The following is a 12073-nucleotide window of genomic DNA, read 5'->3' as shown; positions in this document are numbered from 1 at the left end:
GGGAAGGGCAATGGAACCAGAAGATGTTTTGTGTTCTGTAAAAACCTGGACAAAGAACACACTCACATCTTAGGGGTAGAGAAAAAGCAAGAAGGCAATAATAACCCAAAAAGAAATGATGAATGAGACAAGAGTAGTTCTCAAAAGCTTGCACAGTCTGGAAGAAGTCCAGAAATCCTAGAGATGTGGGTGGATGGATGGGCACAGTGCCCACTGTTCAGGAAGAGAAGTTTCACTTCTGTCCAAATTATTAACATATTAAAAATCATCCTGATATAAAAGATAAACGTGCAGACATATACATTGACACATTAAATATAATTACAAGTATATATATGTAACAGAAAAGTGGCAAAAGTAATCCACACAAGGTGTTCTGTAAGAAAACAAGTTTTGCAGGGGATTTTAACCAGTAGTATTCACCATGAGGAGTTATGCATGTCCTGTAAGATGATAGACTTCTAGATTTTAAAGATTTGTCCTTCCCCTTACTGAAAGGGAAGGAGCAGAGACCTAAATCCAAGACATGTAAAATCTGCAGCCTTTGGGAACTTAGTTTAGGCAGTAAGACTGCTTTAACAGGACTAGATTGATACAAATGGTCTTTCCAATGTTTGCTTTCAACAATCAGATTAACAGTATAGTAATGTTTATGATAGCAAATTTCTAGAAAATTGGAATATAGGAATTAGAATATTGGAATAGCTATGAAAATATGAATTCTAATGGAACCAGGGTATCCATATTAGTGACATTATGATGTGGCTCATTGCTTCTATTTGCATCTGCAAATTTCCCCATGGTTTGCCATACCTTAATGTGTTTTCAAATTAAGAATGGAAGGAATAACAAACTGATGACAATTCCACCGAGTACCTCTGTACAAATAGAGAAGGTACAGACTGACGTCTACTTGAAAGGTTTACAAAACATCTTAAATTAGTAATTTAAAAGGGCTGTTTAATTCATCATTACTCTGTTTCAGTCTCCTGGTAGTTTCTGCTGGGGTGTAGGACCTGCAGCCACTAATGCCTTGAGCACAGGGCTGTGTATAGGCACAAAGTGCATAACTTTATGGAATAAATTATGGGATTGAGGGCTAAATTTAAAAGCTGCACGCTAATATTGTGCTAATATTATTTATAATCTTTCACCTATCAAACCTTTTCAAAGCCACTTGGCTACGACATTATTTTGTACTCACAATCAGGAGGCATTTTTTCTGTAAACAGCCTGTAATATTCTTTCAGAAGTTCTAAGTTTTCCTGGTTAATGTTTTCCTGCAATGTGGTATCTCCAAACCTACAAAAAAAAAAAAGGCACAACAAAATTATTTTAAAAGTCCCTCAAACCAGAAAACGAAAAGTCCCCAAACTAAAACAAAGCCAAATTATACTTCAGAATTATTTCTTTGCATAAAAAAAATCCTTCTTTATTTATTTTTTCCCCCCCAGTGTGGAATGTACTGGATTTTGTCAAAATGTACAGTTGTTATTCTCTCACATAATTTGGAGCTAATATTTGGGAACAAAGCCAACGTTCATCCAAAAACTTATGGACAAGCCAATCCACTTACAGACAAACATTCAATAAAGCACATATTCTATTTCCCTTCACAAACCCTGAATAAATGCAAGGGCTCTTTGTGGGCATTTCAAACAGCACCACAGGCAGAGAACACCAACTGCTCCATCTCTTACTGCTGCTGTTGCTTAGGTATACTGAATTCTGCCAGAGCTGGACAAGATTGAAGCCACATAAAATGGAAGAGATGCAAGTGCCAAGTGGAAAGCCTTCTGAAGAACTCATTTCTGCTCTGGCCTGAGAATATTTGCTATATATAGTCAAATTGATTGCTTCTCTGGGCCCTTTCTGCCCTACACTGCTCCTGAGCTGTTTGTTATCTTGCTTTCTTGTATCTGAAACTAATGAGAGAACCATTTCTCTGCAGTTGAGCAGTGATTTCATCATTAGGCTTCACAGAGATGATCCACAGGCTAGCTGGCTTCAGTCATCCTTCACCCCACAGAAAACCCAGACAACAGGATGCTGTTATGCTCATCCATGACCTGACTATGGCTATAGAGGCAAATCTTTCTTTTGGAGACCAAATTTTCTACACCAGTCACATTTCACTTAGGCTAACAAAAATATAAATCTCCTGGTGCCTCTGCTATGCAAGACATGAATGTAAAAACAGAAATGTCCCTTTGCCAGTTAGGACCAAGTTTTTGTGACTAATCATTAGAATAACCTTGAAATGAAGAAAAGGAAGACAGAAAAGGAAATAGAAATGGACAGGTAAATGAGAAATTCAGGTAGAGAAAAGGGGATAGAGAAAAGATAGAGAAAAGCCATTGCTGCACTGTCACATGAGAATATTTCTTTTGAATCACATCAACTGTGTTTTATTGAAAGAAGAAACGTTTGCTTCTAATAAACAAACGTTTTCTAGGAATTTATCAGACAACTTTATTTTCATTCTCTTGTTCATTGCCCCACACACACCAAAAAAAAATCACCAAAAAGCATGTGCAGTATTTCCAATCTCAGATATAAACATGCACCTTTAGGAGTTAAGAAATATTTTGAATTAAGTCTAATGTTTACACCTGTAGTGCATGCAGAAAAGCTGTTACTGCATGGATTAATCCAAATTGATTTGCCTGATAGATACAGATATTAATATAGATCTACATTTATAGATAGACAGATATTATTATTATTAGATTAATTCATGGTTCAGATATAAACATGCACCTTTAGGAGTTAAGAAATATTTTGAATTAAGTCTAATGTTTACACCTGTAGTGCATGCAGAAAAGCTGTTACTGCATGGATTAATCCAAATTGATTTGCCTGATAGATACAGATATTAATAATATCTATCTATAATTGTAGGTCTATATTATTATTATATTCATTCATGGTTTTCTTTGTGCACAATATAAAATCACCACTGTGAACAGTGCTACCATTCTTCCTGCCACCCCACCTGCAAGCCAGACATCTTTTCACACCCTCTCCTCTACCAGTCCCCATGTATCCAGGGTGTTTCTAGACCTTGTCAGTTCTTCTGAAGTCCTTTCTGCCTGTTCCACCCACCTATGCATTTATGAACTTGCTTCTTGGTTACGGCGTACTCCTTTTCTTTGATTTTGGAAAAAAATGTGATGTGGCCAAGTCACAATCATCATGACTGATTCTGGTAGTTCTGTACACTATTGCTTTGACCATGTCACTCCTCTCCCCTTCTTTATGGCATCAAGAATAAGCTATTTTTGTTTTCAGGAATGTTTCAGGTTCTCTAACCAGACTCAGCTCAACTCTTTCACCAGTAAATTGCCAGGTTTTACTGTCTTCTCATTCAGCCTGTGTCTCCCATTTACATTTTCTACCTAAATCTTCTCTCACATCACCACTCACAACAGAGAGAAGTCCTCCATAAACATCCACAAAGCGACCTGATGGCATTCCTTAGAATTCTTCCTTAAAAGACTTTTCTTTTACTCTTCTATTTACAAAGAATAGGATGTGAAACTCCTGTTGTGTTTAACTCCTTGCTGATTTTCCAGGTTAATGTTTTTTTCCACTGTCTCCCTTTATTTTCCCAGCTACACTTTTGCTTTTGAGTTTGTAATGAATGAAATCTAAAGACATGTATTATATCTCTTGGATGATCTGTTAATAAAACTAGCAAAAAAAAACCAAAACAAAACAAAACAAACCCCACAAAAACAAAAACCCATGACTGGCAGATACCCTTCTCTAGGAAGAGAAAATGGATTGGTGAATCTTTGACTACTATTGTTCTAATTAGTTCCCAGAAACCTTTTTAGAGGAATATTATTAACACATCAGAACTTTAACATCAGCCTTAAAGTCACATATTCTACAAATATACTACTAACACATTCCCTATTACCATTATTCCTCAACCCTTGAAAAAAGTCCTACAAGGCTGGAAAAAAAAAAAAAGATGTTTTTCTAGCTTATGTATTCCAAGCATCCTCAACACCACTTTTAAGATAACAAGAATATCCAATTTTTGAACTCCTATTTGAGAAGACCAAAGTACTGCATACAAACCAACCTCTATATTCATGAAATAGAAATCCATTTTGTATCTGTATCCAAAGGAAACTTGATGTTGACTGTGAGAAATAAAAACCTGCATATGGTTCTATCTTCACCTGGACTTTTTCATTATTTTGCATTGCTTCATAACTTGAGCTTATTTCCTTTAATACTTCCTAAAATAGACACCGAGTCAATGGGAGATGGTCCAAGATTTATTTTTAATCCTGAGAGATAACCTGTACTAGCTCGACATCCTTGGAGAGAAAATGAACCACCTTTTTTTCCTTACCTCTCTGCAAGTGTTTGCTGTTCATTGATTCCAACATTAAAGAGTACTGGATACATGCGAAGGAGCTTTCCTTCTTTAATCTCTTGTGGCAGCAACTCAAACATCTTTGCTGGAAGCTGGACTTCTATAATGTAATGTTCACTAGGAAAAAACAAGAAGAAGAGTAAGGGTGGGAATATTGATTTGTTTACTTGAAGTTATAACCTCCCTAAATTATAGAGAACATGCAGAGTTATAAATCAGTTCTCCCCTTTTCCCCTTAATTGTATTGAACCACAAGATGTGACAACTCAGCTTGCTTGTTTTAAGACCATAACCAAGCTACAAGGAAGAAGAGAGGTGTGTATATAAAATTATACTCTTTTGATACCAACTTCTTTACTAAAGTGAAAATAGAACTCAAGATGAAAGCAGTAAAGTTTTGTGCTATCAAAATGAGAACACCTCAATGTTCCAAATACACCTTGCTGAGTTACAAACCCAACTTCTTTTCCAAAACCACAACTTGAGTCTGTATCCATTCGAAATGTAACACGAGCAAAAACCTTTCTCAAAAACCCAATGCAAAATTCCCATTTTCTTCACTGGCTGGATTTTCTCCCTGGGGATAGAAAGCACCACTAGTAACAACACTGACTCTGTGAAGATAATGACTGAAGGCTCATTACACAAACATAAATCCTGTTTTAGGAGAAGGAATGTGATATACAGCAGTTCTGGTTTTAGGTTTGTTTTTGGTCTGACTTGATGAAAAACATGTTATTTTGGCTGCCAGTACAAATTCTGATCATGTGGAACCCTCATGCTGAATTTCATCTGTCTTTGAGGATTGGTGCCTGACCCCATAACAGGAAAGAAAAGGCATACTGTTAACTTACTTTTTATTAGCTTTATTTCTCTTATTAGAGCAATTGGTCTAATAAAAAAAAGAACAGACTAGAAGCAAACCCATTTGGCTCCAGGATCTGGCATTTTATTCATTCAAAGAGGGCCAACTGATAATGAAGACTGAAATTTTCTCTTGTGCAGAGCAGATATCACCAAAACCAAAGAGTATTACAGCAACAAAAGGAAAAGAAGGATCTATATCCCACCTACAGAAACGATGCCTAGAAGTCACACAACTTTTGAATGTAAACTCAAGATGGAAAACTGTTTGCACCTACTCAAATAACCCATCATGATGTCCTTCCAACCCTTATTTTAACCAATCAAGTGCTTGCTAAGGAATTAAAATACAATCTGGATTACCCATATGTAGAATTTGGGAGAGAAAAAGGAGAAAACCTTGAAGAAAAAAGGCAGTTTCTGCAGTAGTTGGATAAGCAGCTTCAGCTTAGAAGAACTAGCAGTCATGTTTGAACCTCTATCCTGCCCATATATCTGAGAAGAAAATAAAATGGATCCAGTACTAACTTGTGAATGAAATGATACTACATTCATAGGACTAGTGTGTAATCTGTGAGTATGTGCCAGATGTTCCCTACTAAAAGAGATTTATCAGTGTTGAATGAAGGATAGATGCATTAGAGGGGAAAAAAGAATAATAATAATAATAAAAAAGACTAAAAAGTTCTACTCCCCAGGTAAGTCTGCCTAGCTTGTTTTTTGTTGAAAGCATTGAGAAATGCTGACCTTTAGGTGTGATAAATTAACAACACTACCACTTGAGAGCTTCCCCTTGTCCTCTTTTTTTTTTTCCTTTTTCCCCCCCAAAAAACTTTTTTTGAAGCCTCTGAGATACTCCTTGGTAGCTTTGAAAAATCTGTAACCAACTGCACAATAACAACCCACTTGTGATCATGTAAGGAAAAGGTTGTCAAGCTTTGTCAGAGGCTGTCTAGAAAGTGCAGGAATGGTACTAAAATCAGGTGGGGAAGAAAAAGAAAAGGGAAAGAATTCAAAGAAATCTGGAGGACTTGTCTGACATTCATTTACTCAAAATCTCACAGGTCCTATGCTCCTACTTCAACAAGAGCAATACAGCAGTAAATTTTATTGATATGTGGTTTCTCTCTTTTATGGCTAGAATCAGATACACCAGGGTGATTTTGGCATGAGATGGATAAGGTGGCTACTACATTTTTTGAATAAGGAAAAATCAGTACACAACTTTCAACATGTAATGGTCTCAGGAAAACAGGGTGGGAAAACCCAGTGTGTTTAAGAGAGTAAATAAAGCATCATCTCTTTCAGCATGAATTGTATTAACTTCTGCATTCAATAGTTAAATGTATATGATTTCACTAAAACAGGACTACTTAAGAATATCCCTTTATTTGACTTTATTTGCCTTATTTTCTAGTATATGTTATCATCACATACGAAGACACACAAACACATCATAAAAGTAAGTGTTAGCTACTTTTGCCTATAATAAAAGAACCTGAGAGGCTGAAGAGAACTTCAGTTCCCCTGGAGGGTTGGGGTCAGTCACCCACATCAGCAGGTTACACCACACTGCCAGTCAATGCCACACTCTTTGCATTGATCTGTGTGTGTATTTAGAACCTCAGCCTTAAGAACTTTCCTAGAAAAATGATTCCAAATGAACACTGACTCTGCATGAAAAGTATTTGTAGATTAATCTTCTGCCCTCCATTTCCACAGTCTTTTAGTCTTATTTTATCAAGCCATACCAAGTAAAAACCAAAATGATCTAAACATAGTTGGGGGTTTAAACATTAATTAGAAAATATCCAGAAAATTAGAAAATTTCCATTGTCTTGTCTTTTTTTTCTTCTTATGGTTGACTTCCAAGTATTGTCTGATAGGAGCTGTCTCATCCCAGCTCTAACAGCAATGGGGCTTCTCCACATAAGCCTTCAAGACTAATTTGTATATCTTTTTTTTCTGAAACTGATTCCATGCAGTGAATACCTGCCAGTAAGCACAGTACAATAGTCACAGGCAGTAACTCTTCTTCCTAAAGACTGACTACTCCATCAACCCAGAATGCCTGAGGCAGCTTAAAGCTTGAGCCTCTTTCAAGCCCAGGACCTCCTAGAGTGACAGTTCAGTGCACCACAGTAGTGGCAGCAAGCCAGTAAATGTAGCTGCTGGATTTTTCAAGATTTTTGACTGCTGTGCTTTACAAAGGATGTATTTCTTCTGTTTTATCTACACACCATAATTATTCTTAATTATTCCCAATGTGTTGCCTATCATACTCTGGCCTTCCTGCTATTTATTTCAATCCTTTCTCAGAAGGCCCATAGGATGAAAGTGAATCATACAGAATAATTAAGTAAATCAGTGGTGAAAGCCCCCTTCAGAGGAAATGTATCTTTTATAAAAGTTGCTGCTTTTAGCTGAATTTAATTTACAGTCATCTTAAGAATAATGATACTATTAAGGAAGTGATTTCTGCAAAAGTAAAAACATTTGGTGCTTCAGACTAGAATAATAATGAAGATGAAAAACCTATTCCTCCTGTGTAACAATCTTCTTAACCCTCTTAGAGCCACAATTAATGAAGTATTTCAGCTTCTGCCCTGTATTCAGCAGTTCTTCTGTGATGCACAGTGTATTAGTGGCTTTATGGAAGGATTTCTGGAGTTGCATTATGTCCTGTGTGAACTTCAGCAACCAAGACAGGCTTCATTTTGAGAAGTGACCATTCAGTTTTGGCACCTGAGTTTTCCAGTTTCCATCTTAAGACAATCAAGGCCTAACTCTTAGCAATGCAGTTTCATTTGTCACACTGAAATGCAAGTCCTGGACACCACAAAACTAAGGTTTCTTCAGTTAAAGGCCAGTTTCATAGAGACTGACCTTGTCACTTCTCTGATTCAGTCTCTGTAGCTGAGAAATGCAACAGAAATTCTGCACAACCCAGGCACTGTTTTGATTAATTTATATTAATAATAGGAACTTTTAGCTTTTCCTCAGGAAAGTGACCCAGAGCCCATATTACTATTAGCTTTACAAATCCTTGCTCCCTCATTACATCTCCATTCACCTCGTGAAAAGCAAAACTACTGCACTTTCCATATAATAGAATTCAGCAACAAGAAAACCATTATCTGGGTTTTTATGTGCTACAGATTAAAACTACATGCCATGTGCTCCAGGAAACAAAGTCCTTACCGCCTTCCAGTTATAATAGGCAAAAAATCTTCTGATTTGGCTTCAATGACTTTAAACATTACTTTCTGCAAATCTGAAATTCCCACAGCCATGTCTTCTAGCATCCCTGCTTCTTCACCTTTATGGAAAGATTATAGAGGTTATTAACAGAGAGATCAGTCACTGAATAGGTTATAGTAAAGCAATATGGAGATTAAGTTTTCCAGCCTGTGCATCTAAAAATCACAACCCTAAATCCACATTAAGGTAACCTACATAAAAGCAGACTGATTTTCAGAACTGCTGACAATTCTCGTTGGCCTAAATCATAATTATGAGTATTAAGGACCTCTAAAAATCAGCCTGCTCTGTATGTGCATAGAATAACCCCAGAAAAGCCATTTTGTCTACTCTGAAAGTGTTTTTCAAGGCCGTCCTGCTGATGGAGGACAAAGGTTTTGAGAATAACAACGAGTATCATGCAAAAGGGAGCCTGACAGCAGCCTCCAAGTGAGGATCTGCAATTGCCTCTGCAGTAAAAGAGCTGCACAAATGCTAAATCCCCCTACTTTGGGCAGAATCTCTAATTTGGGGAAGGATTTCAATATATCTGGTTCAAAGCATTTTGAAGCATGAAGCAGTTTCTCCCTCCAAATGTGCTTTTAAATACCTATCAAATGATGGCATCTGTAACTAACTAGGAATTAAACAGTTTTCAAACTATCTCCACATCACCAATACCAGTGTGGTCAGGGCAGAGGCTGATACAGTCACTTACTGTTTAAATCTGCTTTTTGGGTTAGTATAAACCTGCTATTTTGGGACAGGCTAAATGCCTATACAAATGCAGTCAGTTTTTATTAAAACTCAGATCCACTAGGTCCACTGAGGAAGCAGACTCCTGTATTTAAAACAATGCAGTTCAGCCCTCTGCAAGGAATAATTAGCAACTACTGTTCTCAGGGAAACTGAGAATCAAATGGGTAATTTTTGATGCAAAATTGACAACACAGTATCAATGACTTCACCTGCTCTACTAACATGGAAACCTATTGGCTCCCAAGGATAATATTTGTTGATTCAATAAACCAAATTACTTGAAGCATAACAGAGGTTAAAGGAAGAACCTCTTGGGTAAACATCTGGTCTGGATGCAGGAGGAACTGTGTCCAAGAGCAATACTTACTATATGTACTAAGGAGTCCCTCATATTGCACAAGCAATCCAACAGTGTGAAGCTGTTGTAAAAATCCTTGATCACGTAAACCCGTGTGTAATTTGATTATAAACCCACAGACCAATCCAGCAAGCTATAAAGACAATGAAAAAATATGAAATTAACAGATGTACTGTTATAAAATACTTAATATAAGGCTTGTTATTATACACAACAGAAGTACAATTCAGATATTTGAGAAAACAGCATTTTTCTGTCCAGTGACTACATAGGTAATTTCATAAAATATATTACTGAGACATTTTTTGGTGTAAAAAGCAGTGAAACACACCCTTATTTTACATTAGAAGACCTTAATTTGTTTTGTGGGTTTGTGTGTTATTTACACTGACATAAATGAGACCAGAACCTCTGTTGGCAGGCTATGAACACATCAGGCTGTGAATGATGATGGATTTGAAAGCAGTTAGGCACATAATGCAACTGAAGTTCCTTGGCAGTTGCACCTTAATTCCTTAATTAAGTTAGGAAAAATATATAACTGAAGGGAGAAATGAGACAAATCATTTAGAGAAAAATTTATCTGGAAAGCAGGATCTAGAGGAGAAGATGAAAAGAATTCCTGTTATTTCCCAACAGAAGACAAGTCTGAGAAAAGACATGCTAATAGTCTTCAAACACAGAAAATACCACGACAAACTGAAAACAAAAACTGTTCTCTAGACAGCCTGATCTAGTGGGAGGTGTCCCTGCTCATGGCAGAGGGGTTGGAACTGGGGGATCCTTGTGGTCCCTTCCAGCCCTGACAGATTCTGATCTGTTTTAGCAGAGGACTTTAGAGCCCTAATGGCTCAATGGTTGGACTTGATGATCTTAAAGGTCTCTCCCAACCTAAAGGATTCTATGATTCTATGATTCTTCATTTCCAAGCTTACTAGGAGAAAAAAATACCTAGCTTGAAGACTAGCAAGGAATATTGAAACTAGACTTGAGAACCTCACCTCTGGGTGAGGATACTGGCATACAATCCAGGAAGACTAAAAATAGCTTTATGGATCCTTCTTTGTGCAAAAGGAAGATGAGTAACCTTTTCCAGTCCATCACAGACCTACTTCTCTGACTCAGTGATACAGTCACAATGGATTTCCATTCACTATTAATTTTTCTACCACAAATGAAATATTTAAGTGGATGTAATGGAAAACACATGAAAAAATTCTGCTAAATTGGAAAAAAAAAATAAAAACAAAAAACACAGACATTGGCATGAATAGCATGTTTAACTACAGCAACAGTAGGAGAGAAGTGGCACAAGACAACCTACTGCTTGACTAAAGACAATATCTCTTCTCAGAGTCAGCATCAAGCACTGTGGCAGACCACAAGCCAGCTCCTGGAGCAGAACAAAGGCCATGGATTGCTTCGCCCTGGTCACCACCTCTCCCATGCAGTCCTTCAGTGTGATCACCAGGGGATAAAGCTGTTCATACCAGTCACCTAGAACGAGAAAAATCACATGAAAAGTCATTTAGCACAAGGTGAATACAGTGGAGATGAAGATCTCCTTTCCTGCCCTGACAACTTGCTATCTAAACTTCCCATTTGAAGTTCCATCAAAAAAAAAATAAAGGGGGAAGAGCCTATATTTAAGAAGAAGTGGGTGCTGGAAGGCAGAGCAGAACAAACAGATATCTGGAAGGATATTATCTGTTTAATTTATAGGGTGGAAAGTACTAACCTTCAGGTCACATTCCTTTTTAGCTTCTCTCTATATTGTTCTCTTTAAATATTTAGAGGTATTGAACTCATCATTTTTTTAGCTACTTTGAACAGAGACATTCAGAACTATCCTGTAACACGTTTCACTCTGCTAAATTATGTGTTAGGAATATCAGAAAAAACAAGATGGTGAAATGCTTGAAAAATAAGATTCCTTAATAAGTGATAATTAGGAATGGAGGAAAATCAGAACAGCTTACTCAAACATGCCCAAATACCCAAGCTGCTCCTGAATTTTTCAGGCTTTCATAAAATCAGACCTGCATTGTGGTTGCATATGGTTTTGCCTACTCAAGTTGAACAAATAATAAAATAAAATAAAAAAAAAGTCACCCTCCCTCAGAATCTACATCTCAGTTTCATTGTTAATAGTTTAAAATGAAAGAGAAATCAACACTGGAGAAGAATCTCCATAAAAATTGAGAGTGTTACAGACTTAATATAGTCCATCACTGATTCATATTTTCTGTAGATTAGTGTAATTAAGAATCAATGATAATTAAAATCTGTTCCACTTAAAGTATAATTAGGTGGAAGATAGCACATTCTTTCAGGTAGCATTCTGAGTCAGGCCAGTGAAAGCCTCATTAGTACTGAAGAAGTTCTTAGGGCAGGAAGACCTAGCTGCCTGGTGCAATGTCCCTTTGGCTCTGCTCCAGAAAAATATGTAAATGATTAAA

The 12073-nt window shown here is 36.9% G+C and overlaps 1 protein-coding gene across 1 annotated transcript; it reads right to left on the bottom strand.

Moving 5' to 3' along the window:
• Nucleotides 1-1204: 1204 nt before the first annotated feature.
• LOC103780550 (type II inositol 3,4-bisphosphate 4-phosphatase-like) lies at nt 1205-11111 on the bottom strand (the record flags this gene model as incomplete). Its single annotated transcript, XM_008948240.1, has 5 exons — nt 1205-1302; nt 4370-4510; nt 8459-8576; nt 9624-9747; nt 10939-11111. Coding segments are annotated over 5 exons (654 nt in total), but the record flags the coding sequence as incomplete, so codon positions are not given.
• Between the last annotated feature and the right edge of the window lie 962 nt (nt 11112-12073).

The sequence above is a fragment of the Merops nubicus genome, unplaced genomic scaffold (assembly GCF_000691845.1).
Source record: "Merops nubicus isolate BGI_N331 unplaced genomic scaffold, ASM69184v1 scaffold23299, whole genome shotgun sequence".
NCBI lineage: Eukaryota > Metazoa > Chordata > Aves > Coraciiformes > Meropidae > Merops > Merops nubicus.
This window is presented reverse-complemented; position numbering and strand designations above follow the sequence as displayed.